At 50.9% G+C, this 19,827-nt stretch overlaps 2 protein-coding genes across 2 annotated transcripts in view; both read right to left on the bottom strand.

The window, feature by feature from the left end:
• Nucleotides 1-19,827, bottom strand: part of LOC119112686 (multidrug resistance-associated protein 5-like) — a gene marked incomplete in the record, with an annotated part of 224,150 nt that overhangs the window by 122,532 nt on the left and 81,791 nt on the right.
• LOC119111122 (adenosine receptor A2b) lies at nt 814-17,924 on the bottom strand. The gene is made up of 7 exons (XM_037234952.1): nt 17,833-17,924; nt 16,385-16,848; nt 12,228-12,433; nt 1,915-2,094; nt 1,252-1,488; nt 985-1,125; nt 814-906 (listed from the first exon to the last, which is right to left on the bottom strand). Exons 1-7 carry the CDS (start codon nt 17,922-17,924, stop codon nt 814-816), a joined length of 1,413 nt encoding a protein of 470 aa, XP_037090847.1.

Genomic DNA, 19,827 nt, shown 5'->3' on the forward strand with positions numbered 1-19,827 from the left:
TTGGATCGCTGAAAAGGATTCTGAGGCATGAAGTTCGAAATCAGCCGGCACTTCTAAGGGATTTGGATTTCCCAGTCACTTGGTCTTGAATTTGATCCTAGAGCTTGACCTTGGAAAGCCAGGGCTTTTCGGTGGGCGCTAGTTTATGCGCGAAGAAGGGTCTGATGCTTAACAATTGCAATCGGCCAGTGATTTTTGGATGATATCAGTTCCTCGCCAGCTGACCGTGCGTGTGTGCTTGGAGGTCAGTTGATATTGAAATTCAGGCGTCAATTTCGGCGTTTTCTTTCAAACTGGATCGTCGCTAAATAAATCGCTACCTTGACGGACGTCAGCCTGGGGATGACAGCGGCTGAGCCCAGGTTGCGAGCCTCCGTCCCCCCAAGTCACAGGGTGATGTGTGAGTGGATTCCAGCTAGGACGCCATCAGATTACAGTACATATATTTGATCTCATTGAAACAGATGACTTCTATGCTGCGACTGTCTCCGGCTCCGCTGTGCCGCCGTCTATACACGTTTGCCGCTGCTAGGCAATACTCCGAGTGTCTCCAACTCACTGTAAGTTCTGAAAATGCGATGTGCGAGCAAACATGAAGTAGCGTCCTAGCACTTGCACGAGACAGTGCCTGCAGCACCCAATCTCAAGGACGCATGCATTGAATGAAGCTCAGTGCTGGACGTCCACTGAATGCTCAGAATAACCGATGACGCAGCAGCACTGTGCACCAGCCCCAAGGCCGTTAAATGTACAAGACACGCACAACGTCTCTGAGGACCAATTGGCCAGTCTGTGCGCGCGGCAGGCGGGCGGCTAGCTGTCGGAGCTCTTGAAGCGGAGCCGACTGCGCGGCCGGTGCCGCACGGAGCTCGAGCGCGCCTCCAGTCGGGCGGCTCGTCTCAGGTCCTCGGAGGAACGCGTCCGTCGCGGAGGCGCCACCGGCAGCAGCACCACCGGCGGCGGCCGGCCGCGCTCGGCGGCTACCAGCCGGTCCGGGCTGAGCGGTAGCTGCCGATCCTGCGGCGGCGGCTGCAGCCGACCAGGGCTGGGCGGTAGCTGCCGAACCTGCGGCGGCAGCTGCAGCCGGCCTGGGCTGAGCGGTAGCTGCCGATCCTGCGGCGGCGGCTGCAGCCAGTCGGGCGGCCCCAGCTGTGGTCGGTCGGGCGGCGGCGGCTGAGGCCGATCGGGCGGTGCCGCTTGCGGGCGGCCGGAGACCCGAGGCGGTGCCGACTGGGTGCGGCCGCGGCCGGCCTGCTGCCTGTGCACGCGTAACGCCTCCTGCTCGGCCAGCATCTTGGCGCGCAGCCAGTCAGCGGGCTCGGCCTCCGCGCAGCCCAGCAAGCGCACGCACACCAGGCTGTAGAGCGCCCGCCGGAAGTCTTTGAGGTTGTATGCGTACAGCAGCGGATTGAGCGCCGAGTTGGCGTGCGACAGAATGATGGTGAAGTTGGTCAGCTGCAGTGGCACGGCGCAGCTGGGACAGAACGCCTGCGGCACGGTCAGTCCTGGTGAACAACAGACAGTGGGCGGCACTAACGACACAGTCAGGCGGCCTGGCGCGGAGCGGGTGACGGGCATGCCCGACACAAGCAAGCTGGGAGGGAAAGACGGATAGCGGAGAAGCTCAGCGCACGTGGCACGTGGCAACGGTACGTAAGATGTATACGGCTTGGCAAAACCGCTTAATCTACGACACATTGGAAGACAAGCAATCCTGTCCCTATTTCTGCTTTGCCCTAACTCATTACAACATGTGACCTTCAACGAAAGAAAAGCTTCAAAATTCAAAGAGAATGGTGGACACTCTTGCGATATCAGTACCATATCCTTAGGCGCGCAAAAAATCGGAAACTAGATAATTTAACCAAACGTCACCTGGGTCTCCCCAAACCTACTACAGCTGCAGCTGCTCACGTTGATGCAGTTGATGGTGTAGAGCGGAAACCAGCACACCATGAAGAACAGGACGATGATGGAAAGATTTTTGGCGGCCTTGACCTCTTTTCTGGCCACTTGGCTGCCGACACAGGCGCTGTAGCAGCTGTTCTGGCGCGCGTTCTCAGACAGATGCGCGAAGAACGACATACTCCGAACCTGCCGGATGAAGGGGGAGGGTCCCAGGTAAGTCAAGGAAATGAGACGATCGCGACGGCAGGTGGAGATCTTTTCATGTCTGCAAGAAGGATTCGTTTACGATAGGTGTGTTGTGGGGGAGTGTGGGGGGGGGGGGATGGCGTTTCGGGTACCCTGACTTTTACCAATAACACCGAGCTCAGCGGTCCTACCTGGGCGGGCTGTCAAGCTTTTGATGATCTTGTGCCTTTGTCACCAGTGATGACCCAAGCAGGCAGCTTTCAGCAACTAACAGCCAAATTGTTCGATGTCGTGTAGCCTCGCACCTTGGTGGCGTTTTTCACGTAAGATCTACGTTAGGCACAGTTTCATCGTAGCTTTGCACCCCATCAGATAAATAGGGGAACGTAAATTTTGGTGTATGTAATTACTTGGCGAGGGATGATCAAACCTGGGCCAAGATCTGCACTAGGTGGGGTTGCGCGATTTCTTCACGGCATCGGTGCAATCTGAATGAGCAAGCAGACAACTATATCGGCCTAAGTATGGGACACCGCGTGCAGCAGATCATGCTTAATGGAGCGCAATCCTAAAGTTAATCAAAGCAAAATATCCGTGAATTAGCGACGGGCTCGTGTTTGGATTTACACCTCCGCTTTTGCTTGAATTTCGCTTTGAGGTAGCCAACACCGAGTCAATCGGGAATCTGAGGTCCGTTTTGCGATAGTGGTTGCCCCATACCGTTTCAAAATAAAGGACGAAGAACGCCATACCGCTTTAAATCACCACTAAAAACCAGTCTCAACAAATTGACGGAGTCAAATTCTAAGGTGATCAAAATATTCGTTCTGATGAACGGCGACCTTGAATGTGAGCTTGAGTGACCCAGTCCGTTGATTTTGAGTTTCACCCTGGAGGGATCACATGTTCTGAGCTATCGGTCTGTCCGTCCAGACAGCTCAGTTGGTTAAGGCTCTGGCCCCCGATTCGCCCACCTGTGACGGGTCGAGTTCGAGTCGCTTTAGCGGCTCGCTGTTTACCCCTGGCTGGGTATGGTCCGCAGCCGGTGGCAGCGGCCGCGCTGAAGGCCAGGTTACATCAGAAGGCAGGACGACATAGGGACAGGTCAAGCTGTCGCCTCCAAATTCTGCCGCTGTCCTGAACTTTCATGATCAAATGGTGGGGTCAAGACTCGCTCACGCAACACGTGCTCGTTAGCGTGGGCGCTGATCCGAGAAACCCATTCAATTAAGGCCTGGACTAAATCTAGGAAAAAGGGCAACCACTACCGCAACATGAATGTTAAATTCGCAATTAACACAATTAGGACTGTAAATGAGCGATTTTTTTTAGCGCATCGGAAGTCTTATCTCAATCGCAATGTGAATACGTTTTCGCTTAACGAGCATCGAATCAATTTTTTTCTCTTCGACATTAAGCCTAAAAACAGAATTCATAGTCTTGATTAATGGTAGGAAATTCAAAAAATAGCTTGGCATTGAGCCTAAAAGTCAACCTGTCAGCTTACCACTGCGTAACCCATGCAGGCGGTAGCCCACTGTGAAGCGGCCAACATGGACAGGCAGTTACGTGATATGGCTGGCATGGCAGCAGCCACACCAAATTTTGCAAAAATTAAAAAAGTATAACATTTTGTCATCATTTGAGCGCCTTTCGGCAACGTTTCTACGTCATCTCTTCCTTGCACTTTTTCCTGGCGGCAGCTAACATCAGGCCCCACTGAAGCTCGTTGACTGCACTTAAGGTGCATGGCAGATTTTCTGGCAAATATAATTTCATGCGCTTAGAGTCATATGGACCCCACTTTAGTTAAAAAAGGCTCCGGTCCATGCCCAAGCACGACTTTCCGAAAGCTGCTCAGCCCATTCCACTCGGCAGATCAAGATGTCAGTGAGACTACAAACAAGCTCGCTTCGTTGGCCTTCACCAGCCTTCCATCCATTTGCTCGCTAACCGAGTACGACTCCAATTTTTACCAAGCCAAAGACGGAAACACATAATTTTCCGACTTTTGAGCCACGTGGCGCCGCCGCGATTGTGTAGTTGGTAACTCGTCGCGCAGGTGAGCGACGTGTCACGTGTTCGAGCCCCGGCTAGTCCAGATCCTGTTTGCCGGTTACTGATGAAATGGTCTTTATTTTCACCATATTGCCAGGAAACAGTAACGTAGCCAAGGAGTAGGCAATGGGTGTATGCCAAAGGGGTATGACCGTTCCCCGAAGACAATCCCTCTGCATGAAATGGTGAGGAAATTCGCAGGAGAACAGATGGAATATGGAGAAAATCAACTCTCTGTTCATCTTTAGCAAAAAGCTCTCAAAAAGCTGTCGCACAAAGTGGTAATTGAGAAGTCTTTAAAACCAGACTCGAATGCATGTCACTATGGACTGGAGTACGATGAGATCCCGACATCATGAAGAAGTTTGGACCAGCAACTAATATACACCCACAATATTGACTTTGTAATACTTTCGTTACAGTTGATGAACATGTGAAGCAAAATTCATCTGTAAATTTCCTCTGCAGAAATAGTCAGAAATTCGCTAGCCAGACCTAAACAAATGCTGTGTGTGGTTTACGGCGTGAATGCTAATTAATGAACCCGGTGCGTGCTAACCTTTCGTGAGAAACGGACATGACCACGAACAGCTACCGATTGGTATGGCTGCAAATGCACCTGACCTGATTCACTTAGAGTTTGGCACTATCCACATTTTGTATGACGTAATATTTATGCATGTCACCTCTCTTGTCACATGCCGAAGAAGATGCCCTCAAAGTTCTTGAGAAGCCAAAATTCATCGTCGTGGAAGTGCCGGAAATTTCTCAACATTCCGGACGCATCACTTGCAAATGGTCTTCAAATGTCATTAAACAAATTATATCTGCCATTAGGTATGCGTGTAATGAATCCGAAACTGCCGTGTGGAAAACATTTGTCCGAGTCGTCCGTAATTATGCTGCAATTTGATGCACTGTGAAGCTCAGCATTACGAGTGCGCCTATTCAGTCACTAACGTTAATTAACCCTGCAAGTGTTCATTCTCGGTTAACAGACGCATGACCATACCAGCGAGCTACGGAGCGCATTTGACTGCAAATAAACCTTTGTTACCCTAGCTTACCAACAAGTCACCAGCCATGGTCTCGTGTGGATCGCCATGAGGGCAAGTCGGCGGCCGTCGGCGCCCCCGTCACGCCACCGACGGCGTCGATAAGTTGCTACGTCACTGCGTCGCGACCGTGGCGTGCGCTCGTGACCGGCGCCGGCTGTTTTTCCGGCTCTGTCGGCAGCTAGTGCGCACTGACCGCGCTGCGTCTCGGCGCGCGAGGGAAGAGTCACAATCAGGCGCGGCCGGCTGTCCCCAGTGTGTGCACAGACGGCCGGCCGTCGCCTCTGGAGGCTTCATTAGGCACCGAGATAACAGGCTGAGGGCTTCGCCCCCACAATCAGCCGCCGCAGGCGCACCAAACAGCCGTAACTCTGCGCCGGTGACGGAGTGCTGAGCGTCGGGCCCCGCCAAACAGGCGCAGGACGCCGTCGAAAAGCGACGCAGACGGCGGAGAATTGTGGCCAGATGTCTCTGAAAGCCGACATGGATCGAAAAGTGAACTTGTTATTTGTCAGACTGCGAACGTCGTATATGCACAAATCCAAACAGTGCTTTGAATGGTAGTCTCTGTGGTTTAAGCTGTGACCTTGACATGCTGTTGTAATAAGTAATTCACTCGATGAAAACGGCTCCAAATATTGTGCTGTTAGCTGGCTTCGAAGGGTTCGAAGGAATATATATATATATATATATATATATATATATATATATATATATTATATGTGTGTGTGTATATTTGAACAGGAACATACCGCGCATTTGCACGAAATCCAGATATTCTGATTTTAGTTGCGCAGGGTCGGCCCGCGCACCCTGCACAGACCTTTGTTTGTGTTATCCGTCACGTTTCCATAGTATAGTTTTCAGCATTGTTCAGTAATAACGATGGTGCAATCCACAATGACGATGGTTGATGCGCATCAGGGATGTCTGCTCACACACGCACGCCCAGTCTCACCGGATGTGACGTTCGCCGCCAGCCGAGGTCGTGTTCATTCACTCCGGCAACGTAGGACGCGACGCAACAGGCGTCAGTTTTTCAGTGAAGCACACTGATCCAATGAGTAGATCGTGATAAAATCTCGGCAAGCCGGGTTTGGAAGCTCTTTACAACTGATCTTTAGGCTTGAAATTTATTTCGCTTCAAGACACTATGCCGTGACCGATTTCATAAAGGTTTACACAGCCTAAACATGTGAAATTGCCGCTCCACGCATTGCTGACGCTGTCTCATTGCCATTGTTTCTTGGCACTGTCCCCTTTGTGTCGTTTCGCTCTCCAGCGTCACTTCAAACATGCTTCCCTGAGACCTTGCATTTCAGCTGTTTAATGCACGAATGAGCGCCACCACTGACCGACCGGCATACCCAAACCGGTTTAGGTTGTTTGGATAGAGCCCTTTCGGCAAGTCACCACCATTTCAGGGCTATGGGATGAAGGAGAATGGAAACCGGACGGGCAAGACTGCACGCACCTGGGAACCCAGCCGCCGAGGGTTTACCCGCACAGGGACCTCTCATCGAGGTGTGGCGCTCGGCGCGCGGGTGGAGGGCCTCACCAGGGGGCTCCTCGGCACACTCATGGTTAGCGCATGTAGGACAAACGGGGCGTCACGAGGATGAAGGGCTAAGCGGGAAGAAGGATGAAAGGGTGGATAACCCCAGCCGGTCTGAGGCAGCTTGAGAAGATTTACGGCCCGCGCAGAGGCGCACGGAGGCAGCCCGCCCCGGCCTGGCGGGGTCAGGGTTGGTCCGCGCAGCGGCGACCCGAGGCAGCGAACATGGCGAGGTCAAATCGTGCCCGCGCAATGAGCGCCGCCACTGACCGGCTTAGCGGGGTTAGGCCGGTCCAAGCAGTGGTGGGCCGAGGCAGCGAACGCCGTGGGAAGTTAACAGGCGGCGGTAATCCAGCAAGCAAGCCCACTCGCAACACTTCGTATAGAATGTCTGTTATCTGTGAGGTTGTGCTGTGCAGCATAGTTCTATAGCCAATTTCATTGATAACCGTAACCTTGCAAGGATCATTGGTGATCAAGATCACATTCTCAATGCTTGTAACTCTGCAAGGATCAGTTGCGGCCGATGTCACATAATGCCTGGTAAATATTCCAGCAGCATGATATTCATCCAAGAGACGGTTTTTTAGGACCAACTGAACGCTAACGATGTCGCAACGGTCATGAAAGATTAAAGCGGTGAAAGTAAGGTATCAAAACCCACCCAGGGTAGCTTTTTCCTTTTTGTTTTGCGGCGACTTCTGCACGGTACGTGCTGGTAATAAACATTGGTCATCGAAGGCAAACATGATGAAGATGACCCAAAACTGATCCTTTGGAAGGCATTTATGGAATGCCTAGATTTGAGCCAACTTTGCGTAACAGCAATCTGGTCAGCTGACCATGATGATAAGAACATAATATCGCCGCATTTGACTGAAACTGACGGGTGAGTCATATGGGGGAGTTTAAAATGATACCAGTACAAGATGTAAGGACTGTGTAGCAGATCACCGTCACCAATGCCTCATTCTTTCGCACCATATTTGGATTTGGGCGCCAGAACGTCGAGTTTGTTATGCATACCAATCCTCAAACTTTGCTTAAAACTATAGGAACACGTAAGGTTCACCCCTGACACTTTTGGGTGAATGCAAACCTAACGGGACATCAAATACAGATCAAAAGAGGCATTAGCTGTATACCATAAAGAGATGTACTGTAGCAGGATATTGTACAATTTAGCCGTTCTGCCAGCAGGTTTTGAAGAAGATTGTGTCGATATGGGTTGCGGATGTTTTGCATGTACGCGGCAATCGTGCATGACACATGCGCCGACGGGTGCACATCAATGTAGCATATACTTTAGCACTAAAAGAGGCGTAACGTTATCAGAAATCCCACAGTCCCCGCGGTACGTGTTGTGGCCGAAGTACGCCCTTGATAAAGCTTGGCGCGTATCGATAGGAAGCCAAGATATTGTCAAGATAATCCATGCAGAGTAATAAGAAACACATTGCATCGGGATTAAGGGAAGGCTAAGGAAAACAATTTCCAATGGGTGGTAAACACCTCCGCTAATCTTCGGAATGGCCCGTATTTTATGGTTCCGGTGGGATTTGACGTGCGGGTGAAATACGACGTAGCCGCACGGCCCCAAAAATACGATGATAATAAAATACCTACGCGGGGACATAAGGAGATCAATGATGCTATATCGCAGCACATCAAACTTAAGCCGAGTGCGTCTAAGAGAGAGAAACGTGTTTGGTTGCATACTATGCCACTGCATGCACACTGGCACTGACGCATCACGTAAGAGCCGCGGAAGATGAGTTTCCGCTTGCAAAGCTAATTGGCATCTCTCCTACCAACCAGAGAAGGTGAAGAATATTCGACAACAAGCTAAAAAGTTGAAGGCATGTTTTGCAAAAGAAATCCTAAACACTGCTAAAGTTTTGTTAGTTTACATCCAGAAACACCTCATGCTATCTGGAGTATGGACAAGAAATGATTCGCGGATGCATTCCTTCTTCCTCAGCGCTGTGCGCGGAGGCAGCTTCTCTCTGTTTGGGGAGCATATACCTCCACGTACCAACCTATATCCAACTTTGTTTTGGAGAATGGCATTCCACACTCCACACCGTATTCTACGCACTCCAGTTAAGTATGAATAGTTCCAAGTCTCAGTTAACCGCAGTTAATCAGAATGTCGCGCTAGAGAAACAATAAAAGACCGGGGATTCAGTTCGCTGAGTAAGCTGTAGCTCTGAAGTTTGGTACGGTAAAGTTTGTGACGATGAAAATAGTCCACCGGTCAGCGAAAGCCGTCACTCCAACTTGCAACAGTGGCAACTGGTCGCTTGACGTCGCCAGTGTTGCGCGGCGGGAACGCGTCGGCAGCAGCCGCCCACGCAGCCGCGTCCAACGCCCACTCGTCCTCCATTCGAACGTCCGCCCAAGCACCACTGGTCAGTGTATGACAGTTTGCTCAACGATGGTGTATGATCCGAATGGCAGCAAAAGACGCTTGGCGGAGTCATTTGGATCGGCAGGATTCAGGCCTGAATGTATCGGGGTGAAGTTTAAGCACTACTCTGTTAAACTGCGGGTAAAATTAGAAACATCGCTGATGAAGCACTCGGCCGCGGGTCGATGCCTCGGGTAAGTTACAGCTGCCATGGTTGTTTAATGCGTGCCAGGGGAAACTTCCTCTTAAACAATGCATGTGGTGTGGATCAATCTCCCAACTGTGTGTCATTGTATGAGTCGCACTGCGACCTTGACACTCTGCAAGTATATGGATAGGATAAAGCGTGCGGTTAGACCCAGGCCTGTATTGACACCAATCGCCTTGGCTACAGAGAGAGGGAAACAGGCTCCTTGTATATCTTTTGCACGATTTAACATTATCCTCGTGCATTACATTTTGCATGGAATGTAAAGAATGAAAGACTCCCGATGGAACTTCGACCGCTTTTCCTCGCCCGGGACCAGACATGCGCCTGGGTCCCAAGACGGTATTCCAAATGCCAAAGAATCTTTCAACAAAAATGGCAAAAAGATGTCAGGTACGAAAGACCTCACGCCAGAGTTAGGAAAATATGAACTTTCAATAACTCTTTGACAACATTAGAAAACAAAATTTTATATCTCGAAAGGTCATCCAACAAAATTCCCGACACGATCCAAGGTCTTGGAAATTCTTTTGACAAACTTTAAAAATGGTTCCAGAATCTCAAAATTTTCCTCGACAAAATAATCAAACGGCATTCTGGTCCAAGATCTTCTTGGATCTCAGATCCAGGACTTAGGGATCCGATGTCAGGATGCATTTCTGGGATCTCCACTGTAGCCAAAGCTATATTGTAAGCTAATAATTTCATAATGTCCTTAATATTTGAGCCTCTGAATCTGCATGTCCCATGAACCAGACCCAGTCTTAAGAAACATTAAACGTACGACTCGGATATAATGAGTGGATACTAATCCGCTGGTGGCTACTCACGAGCGGAAATAACGAATAAGCAATACAGGATCACTGACCATGGTGAAATTAGGTTGCGCTTTATGCATAGCGGGTTCGTTTAATTGCGTTAAGCAGTGATACCAAGACAAAACCTATCCAATCATTTCAAAATGTTTAACTCCGACCACAAATAATGCCAAAGGCATGGCAGGCACTACTCATCTTTGTGCGACAGCTTGGGGTCTAATGATAGTTTGGCGCGGTTGATCCTATACATGCGCAGTTTATAATAATGTTTGTGACCAAATACTTTAATCCAACACTAAATATGGGGTGATGGCAATGCGACCAGCTGGTAGCGTTCACCCTAAACGAAAACGAAAAACTAAACAACAAGCGTGTCGGGAACTGGGGGTGTCAATGCCAGCTCTGAGGTTAATTCTTTTCATGCGTTTTCATAACGTCAGCGTTCAGCATTCCCAAAAAGCGGGTGCCATGACACTCACGAACCCCTCCCCTTCGTTCTTACGCGTATGAGGATAAATTTAAAAGGTGCCCAGCTTAAAAAGTATCCTATAGCCCATTTCACGTGAACATTGTTAGAAAAGGACTTCACTTTTATGTCAAGTGTGAAGTGCTTGAGAAAAACGGATAAGCAAGACAACTTCGCGACGCGTTTTCCTGCTGTCGCATTATCGTGCATCTACTCGTCATTTTACGTTACGGTACTTTATTTGGTCTCTTGGGACCAAATATAAACAAGTAAAATGACGGATTGGTAGATGATGATGAAACCCAAACGCTTCCCGAGTACAATTCACCAGTAAAATTCATAGACTTGACGAAGCACGATGAGTTTGGCCATCCTTGTTCATCCTTTCATCCTTTTATTTTTCAGGCATTTCAAAATTATACGCCTGAAAAAATGCGGTGGCACCAAATTAGAGCTGCAAGAATCACCGGTGTGAATAGTATTGCCCACCTTACCGGGTTTCAAGCTTTGCATTGGTGGGGTAGCCTGCAGCTTAGGATGCCGGAGAACGTCGCATCTACACGCATGCCGCTGGACAATTTGCAATAATGGCAGTTTAATCAAAGCATGTGCTAGATCCCGTCAATTAACTTACTTGGTTTGCGCTATGACCGCCATCTATGTGGCGTGGGTGTATTAAGCCAACAGTTAGGGTAGGTAACGACTTTTATCCTTAAACATTTTTACCAAAGCACATAATTCACATGCATATATTTTATAACCCTCGCAGCGCATTGAAAAGCCGTAAGCCTGCTTCATTACTACCAAACGTCATCGAGGTTAGATGACAGAGGCATGGAGGTTTGGCAGAGACATCAGAGACATCAGGGGCATCAGAGGCATAGAAAACATCACAGGCATCAGCGGCATCACAGCAAGTTGAAACGCAATGTCATCAGATTGTTGCGACTGTTCAGCTTGAATTTTGAACACGGAACACTTATCCTGACTTGGTCTGGCTGGAGGCCGCTTGAAAAATGTCTTCCTATAAACGAACGGACTCGGAAGATGCTAAATCAAAATTTCTCAAAAATGCTGGACTCAAGTGACATATCCAACATAACGAAAAGGATCCAAGATCCCAAGAGAAACTTTGAGAGGAAGATGAAACAGCCTAAGATCCAAGACCCTGGGGCATTTTGAAATGTATCCTTGATTACAGTGAATCCGTCGGCAGTGTCAGAAATCGGTCCTGGATCCGTGATCTGGACTCGGGTCAATTTTGCGGATCTAAGGGCAGATTTGTTTTAGATCCGTGGTGAAACCCTGCTGATCGCTAGAGTCGCGATTCCACTTTCATTTCTGCCGCACGTAATGTACAGACTTAGTTGACTTACGATAGTCGTTCGTCCATTCATTCCTTTACTTAATGCAGTGATCTGAGGTCACATGACATGGTACATGGATCACATGGCGTTGTTACCCGTATGGTGTGCCTATGCGTTTGAGGCGCGCTTCATGCGGACCTTTTCTGCAAGCATCGCTTCACAACGTCCCATTGTTGACAGAGAGCAAAGCACTCACCTGCTTTACCACGACGATGTATATCCTGATGTAGAAGATGGCCATGAGCAGGCCGGGGAAGACGATGGTGGCGAAGTAGAGGAAGACCAGGTAGTTGTAGTCCATGACGCGTGTGAAGATACAGAACGGGTAGGGGCCAGCGTTCCAGCCCATCACCGGCAAGAGGCCGACCACGGCACCCAGCACCCAACAGCCGATGATAATACCTGCGGCGAGATGGCAGGCAGATGGCTCTAGTCTCTAACCATGTCGAGGACTGAGGTGAGGGCAAGTGAGAACTTTGATGCGGGACTTGGCCGCACGTGCGGGCGGGTTTGAGCCTCCTCACGATTACGCCAGACGTGCTGCATCGACGGTCGCTCACCAGTTGGCATTTAGGGGGTTGCGTAGAGTGGCACAGACAGGGGGTAAAGGGACACGTGCCCCTCTCCCGCTTGAGTTCCGAGGAGCCCAAGGGTCTCTTCGGGGCCTACGATTAAGGGCACGATTTGGGTGCTCGAAGGGCGCAAAAGATCACCAGGACGCCGTATTTAGGGGCCCAGCCCGCAGGGCCGTGCACTCCAATTCCAGCTAGAGGGTCATCCGCGCTGATCAGGGGCCCCTGAGTCGATAAGAGGTTATATGTCGGACAAGTACCATCAGTAACGCACAGCTGGCTCCGTGTCAACATGGGTTTGAGGGTCCATTTTCTTATGAGCTGTAAAGCCGGGGACGGCAATTTACATTAGTTGGGGCCCTGAGTGTCAGGGGCCCGGAGTGCCTAAGGGGGGTCCGGTGTTCGCAAGGGGCCCCGAGCCGACCAAGGACAGTGTTTTATGAGGCTGAGGGGGGCCCGGGCGGCCTACTGGAACGGACGATTAAGGGCCGGTTGGAGGGCAAAGGAGCCCGAGGATTGGCTGTAGGTTACATAAAGAATCACGGCCCGTAGAGCCGTGACCTGAAATATCAGTCAGAGGTCATCTTGCATCGTTAAGGACCCCCTGAGACCATGCCCGTGTCTAAGTCGGCTAGAGACCACGAACACGGCACGGTTCGCTCTCTGTCAGTGTTAACCCTGATGGCCATTTCCCAAGCAGGAGCGAGGCCGGGGCCACGATTTTCATTGGTATGGGTCCCTTAAACGATGGCTGGAGCACCCTTGTAGGTCAGCAGCCCATAGCTCCTGGCAGGCGGTCATGTGCCGGTTAGTGGCCCCGAGTCGGTCATAGGCTTTGTTTAAGGAGGTTCGAAGAGGGGCCGAAGGGCCCCTCGGGACCAAATATCAAGGGCCCGGTTACAAGGTTGAAGCCCCGAAGGACTGACGGTAGGTCACATTAAGGATGCCCCCTCCCGTAAGGCCGTGATCTCAACTGTCAGTCAGAGGACTTCTTGCATCGATTAGGAACCTCTGGGACAGTGCACACCTCGATTTCGGCCAGAGACCACCAACCCCAGACAGTTGGCTACGCGTCGGTCTAAGCCCTGAGGGTCCATTTCCCAAGCACGAGCAAGACGGGGCCCGCGATTAGCATTACTCGAGGTCACTGAAACCATGGGGGTCAGAGGCTCACCGTACCTATCATAGGTCCCGTGTCGGCAAGGGGCTCGAGTAGAAGGAAGCTATGTTTGGGGGAGGGCGAAAAGGGGCCTGAAGGGCCCTTGCGACCACATATCAAGGCCCCAATTGGAAGGATGACGGACCGAAGGGCCGGCTATAGGCCGCATCAGGGACCCAGCTCTTTTGGTTGTGATCTCAAATATCACTTAAGGGGCTTTTTGCGCCTACTGGGGACCCATGAAACAGAGCGTTCCTCTGTTTCGGCCAGAGATCACCAACATCGAGCAATGGACTCCGTATCGGTCTGAGCTCTGGGGCCCCATTTTCCAAGCAGGGACAAGTCCGGGCCCGCAGTTTTCATTTTTCGGGAGCCCTTGCAACAGTGCAGGGCTCCTGTATCGCTCAGGGGTCCACAGTGCCTAGCAGGGCACTGCGGGATCCCTGGAGGTTCAGTGCCAACAAGGGGTCTTGAGTTGCCTAGGAGAACATTCGCTGAACATGTACGGGGACGGGTTCCGAACGCCAGAGTGCCTCTGGCGTTGATCGGGACCTTCTGACAACAAAAGGAAACATGAGAACTTATGACGAGTGTTGGCATTGCGACAATGCTAGGGTCCTGTGTCAGTGAGGCCCCCCGCACCGAACGATGGGCCCTTGAACCCAGTTCCAGCATGAGCCCGTTGAGCTGAGCTGGAGTCTATGTGTCAATTATTGGACTACCTGCGGCGATCAGGGATGTTGTTGTGTCAGTTATGATTCCCGCGTCTATCCGGAGCCAACAGGTCGGGTCAGAAGGCATCCCGCTCCAGAGAGAGGACCATTGCGATATGGTGTGTCTCTCTAAGGGCCTTCGGGTCGGCCAGCGGATCCCGCCCCGTGTCGCCGGAGTGGCAGCCGAAAGACACCCCGCGGTGAAGCGAAATGGCTCTTCGGCCCTTGACCGGGGACAATAATGTGCCCGTAGTGTTCTACTCAAGGGGGATCCTTGCCCGGAGAGAAGAAATGTATCTCATCAGCGTTAGACACAGTGAATCGGAATGAGCTCAAAAATGAAAAAGGCCGTTCCATGTTAGTCTGAGAACGTTTTTTCATGCTTTTGCAGAATCAACCAGTGAAACGAATTATACCAAAAGGTTTGAGTCTGCGTGCCTGTAACGTCGGAATCAAGGACAGCGATGGCCAGGGTTGCATTTTCCGCAAAATCAAATGGCCTAGGCCACTGCAAGTAACACCAGCCGACGGGCACCGTGCACGCAATAACGACAGTCGTGAAAAACATCTCCGAATGTCCTTCAAAATTAGTTCGCATCATTTAAGGATTAGACTGGGCATATCTTTCTTATAACTTTGAGGTTGTCGTCGAGACAGATTAACAGTTACAGAAACACGAAAAATGGAGATTATGCCTTTATTCTTTCAGTTCTACCACCATCAGATGTCAGCACCACTTCGCGGTGCTTCAAGACCAATACGTTCTTATTATCAATCTAAATATTGCACAGGTGAAATTTACGTCCGGACTTCCTTCTAAATGTACGACTCGAGGTCCTTGAGCCTTCAAATGTACTTCTTTGAGATTCGTCATCATTGTTGTACACCAGTTGGCCATGGTTTAGTATTTGCCCCGGGGCTTAGTGCGGGACCACCTGCGCCGGCTAGAGACTGCAACGCCTGGCGGTGAGTTTTTTTGTTGCCAAGAGTTGTGAGCGCGCATGTCCAAAGCTACGTTACTTAATTTGTATCGCTAATAAACTCTGGTCGAATGTTCAACGATTCCAGCCGAACTTGGGCTAGCCATGCTCATGCAAATTGTTAACACATTTCGATCCACAATCTACATTCTCGGGGCCTTTAATGTCTCTGTAGAACCCAGATACAAATTCTGGCAAGTCTTTTGAGTTTTAGTGGTTTCAAAAAAACCCACTGTATCGTTGTTAAGTGAAGAGCGTCCGCGATTTATTCCGTGCAGTCACCTAATACATGATTTTTTCAGCTTATCGATCATAAAATTCAGGCAGAATTGATCCCGTGATAGCCTCTGGCTTTCGTTCCAGTTAAGGAAAGTAAATTTGAAAAAACGACAAAGAAAAGAATGCTTCTTTAACAAATGGACCACATCCGGCAATTTTTTGGGAGGCTTTCTCCACCAGGGACCCTTTGTCAGCCCCGTGCCCCCTCCATCTTGCCAAGACTTTGGATGCGCCCTGATTGCGTACCTACACGGAGCAGGGACAGCACAACGTCGATAAAAAACATTTGTTTTCTGAAAGGAAACGCCATAGTGCCTGCAGCAATTTTGAAAACTGTAGAAATTTGTCTCTATGAAACTGGTGGCTAACGAATGTTCTTCCCCATATTTGTACATTCCTCCTGTATACATGCATGACCTGCGTGCCTAAGTTTGAGACGCCTAGCCTAAGTTTGAGAAACGAATATTATTTTGCCGAAATATCGCGTTCTTTATCGTAAATAAGTGGGGTGAAAAAGGAGGTTTGATCGCAAGGTCTTTAGGAATAGACGGCACGGCATTCCACGATATACACAATACCACGCTTCTTTCCGGGTAACTTCAAGCAATGTCAGCCACTGTGCGCCGATCATCACAAGGTCGGGTCCTCACCGGTCACTAGCTGTCCAGTCATGATGCGGGCGTACTGCATCGGGTACAGGATGGCCCAGAACCTGTCCACCGACACTGCCAGCAGGTTCAGGATGCTGGTGGTGCAGAGGATGAGCAGCACCGAGATGCTGAAGAGGCAGGCCTGCAGCGCCTTAGGCAAGCCGGCACTGGCCAGCACGGCCACCGGCACGCCCAGGATACCGACCAGCATATCTGAGAGCGCCAACGACAGGATGTAGTAGTTGGTGTGCTTGCGCAGGCGGCGGTCGGTGAGGAACACGAGGCAGACGAGGCTGTTGCCGAGCGCGGCTGTGATGGCGACGAGCACCTCGCACACGGTGTAGGGCAGACTGAAGCCGCCCTCAGAGGATGCCTCGGTCGCCGACAGCGGGTCCGCGCCGCCGCCGCCTCCGTCGCCGCCCTCCGTCCAGTTGAGCGCCATCCACCAGCGCGGCGAGCGTCGCCTGCGGGCACAAGCGCAGCGCCTGCTTCAGCCTCCGAGACACGGGACGGGCGTCGGCCAGAGAACACGGGACAACTGGGACCACCTCCGGTCGCGGCGCGATGAGGCGGCCCGCTGCCGATGACGTGCCGTCGTTTATGGGACATTGGGCTGATCATCCACTTTGGCCCGGACATATATGTGGTCCTTAGCGGACAGTGTGTCTCACGAGGCTGGTACTTGGCTGATGGTGAAACTTGACGCGAAGTGGTCCAGTGACCGGTGACCGGCGTGCTGGTAACAGGAAACTCCGCCAGAGTGGTATTGCATCACTGCACCAAAGGAAACCCGTAGTGAAGGTGGCCTATGATATGCCAGCTGATCGAAACCTAAGGTATTTAAACAAAATATTTTCCGGTGCCAAAGCATTGTAGATGATCGGGCATTTTCCACCAACACAATGACTGGTATGACTAACACCGAGACGAACAATTGACATTTGTTTAAGTAGATGCCCGTCATGGTCATGGACAACATTTCACACAAACAACATACATTTGGGGCTGCTTAATTGCTTTTTGCTCTGATTTTTGTTTGCTTTAAATTTAATTCGATTGCTTAATTGCTTAATATTTACGCTTTAAAAAAGAAAAATGGTGACATAGTTTAAGATGCACGTTCATCGTTTGCCACACTCCCCGACCGCCGTCCGCACAGAAGTGTGCCTCACTTCGCCGCATTAATTAGAACACCGTCTCCGCGGTTAGGTGTGCAGGTTATGTGGCACCTCTTGTGACGGCGTGTAATGCGGCCGAGTGCTGCACTGGCAAGTATTGCACATCCATATGGCGACGTGGAACACTAATACGCCCCCTAATCATGCAAACCAAGTGCTGATTCTATCGCTCAGCACACACGGCACTAAGATGCCCAGCTGAAAGGCCGAAACTGTCGCTTTTCAGTTGTTGTTGCGAACCGGTAATGGCCCGCTTCTTCACCGCCTTGCCGAATTTCCGGCTTCTTGAGCTCCTGCAACACGGCCAGCCATGGTGGTCCGAGGCGTGACTTGAGGGTCATCAGGTGCACAGACTTCGTCATATACACCTGTGCTTGCGGTCTTCGCTGCTGAGGATTTCTTAGTCATCAGCGACCGAATCAGTTTTCTCGTGAAATGAACCACGTTGTAGACGGGCTTGGACAGCTTAATTTTGGTCGCCCTGTGTGTGTAGAACGGCTCCTCTCGCGGTTGACGCTGTCCTCCAGCGGCTGCCCGGCTCTGTCGCGAAACGGCAAATGTCTGGTGGTGCCAACCCCGACGTCCAGCTTCGTGACAAATTGACCTTGGGTCATTCCACCGCGCACCTAGCCAACTGCTCCGGTGGCGAGTTAATAATGCTCGCCCCCTGAGCATCATGGGCACTGCATATCCGTTCGCTGGATGCCAGTTTGGAATCGACCCACGTTCCACTCATCTGGCACAAGTCAGGCCGCCCAACAGGGTCACATGACCAGCTGACCTGCGGTCACGTCCCGAAGCTGGGTTCCGGTAAAATTGCACCAGTTTCGTGGTGGTCATGGGTAAATGAGGTCACGAAAGTGGCAGGACGTCGATATCGGACCCCCTGCAGTGACGCCGGTTTCGATGCAGACCACCGGCATTGGCTCGATACCGGCCGCCGGCGCGGTGGTTTAAAAATCCTGCACCTCTAATAAATTTACACACATGTGACGTCAGTTCCTGGGTCGACGTTGATGGAGCGCTCCGACATTGGATGTTTCTATAGCTAAAAATGTGAAGTACGGAACATGAAATTGGAATGCAAATTACATTGATTTTTCAAAACGTCACTCACTCTAAGTATCTTGGCTGCATTAAGATTGCATGCCTCCCATATGTCCATCGCCCGCGAGCTGACAGATACGGTGATGCGGCGTAGCTGCAGCATGAACAAGGAACGATGCATAGAGCGTTGCTGTAGATGACAGGGCATGTTTAGGAAAAGGGGTCGAAATAAAATGCTGGCGCAGATTTTCTCTCTGACACGGAGCCGTTTAGAATTTATTTTAAGCACCTGTGGCCGTAGCTCAACCCTCTACAACCACCTGGCTGCTCACTGATTACACTGGGCAAAGTCCCCTAACCTGGTTATGCAGTTTTTAGCGTAATTTCTCCCAAATTAAAGCCAGCTTTGCCCCAACTGAGCTAGGGACGCGAAACAAAGACGGGCGTGCTGTTTGTCATAAGAGTAAGTCAAGGGCAGCCGGCCTTGCTGTTTAAACATGATTTCTTGAATATTTTTGAATAATTTGCAACCACGATCAAGAGTAACGTTACGGTGTTCAAAGCCGCCTTCCATTATTATGCTTCCGTTACGTCTAAGCCCTCCTCCCCTTCATGTGTAACGTAATTTATGACCGACCCCTATGGTAGGCATAAACTGGAAGACCATTCCATTAAACACACCATAAGCTCCCTTCACAGAAATGAGTGGGCCCAGTCCGTTTGCCGACGATCCCCTCATGCCCCAGCAGCGTCAGTGTCCACGCGTCTCCGTGCGCAGGTCCCCCTGCTCAGCGGCGTCGGTAGCGTGACCACGTGGCGCTGCTCGGTGCCGCTCGCGCCGCTGGCTGAAACGGGCGCGCGCCACCGACGTGATTTGCCAATTTAATCAGAGCTGGACGGAGGGTGGGGAGGGGGGGGCACGGCCCTGGCGGCGTGTTACCCCGCCGGCCTGCCGCCGCCTGAGAACTTCAGCGGTCAGCCAGATGGCTACCCGGCCAGCTTATGCGGCCGATTTTCCTCCTGGTCTGCGGCGGGCCGATTTTGTCATAGTTAAGTCCTGTTCACGTTTGCAAAATAGCCATACGGATGCACCAGTGAAAAACGGCTTTAGTAATCGTGATGATGCTGCAGTCTGGCAAAAACCTGAACAATGGCAGTTTAAAAAATGTGCCAACTTTATGTCTGGTGTGATTGCTGCTGGGCGTGGTCATTTGGTAA

Source organism: Pollicipes pollicipes, unplaced genomic scaffold (assembly GCF_011947565.3).
Source record: "Pollicipes pollicipes isolate AB1234 unplaced genomic scaffold, Ppol_2.1 Scaffold_7261;HRSCAF=8764_pilon_pilon_pilon, whole genome shotgun sequence".
NCBI classification, from domain to species: domain Eukaryota; kingdom Metazoa; phylum Arthropoda; class Thecostraca; order Pollicipedomorpha; family Pollicipedidae; genus Pollicipes; species Pollicipes pollicipes.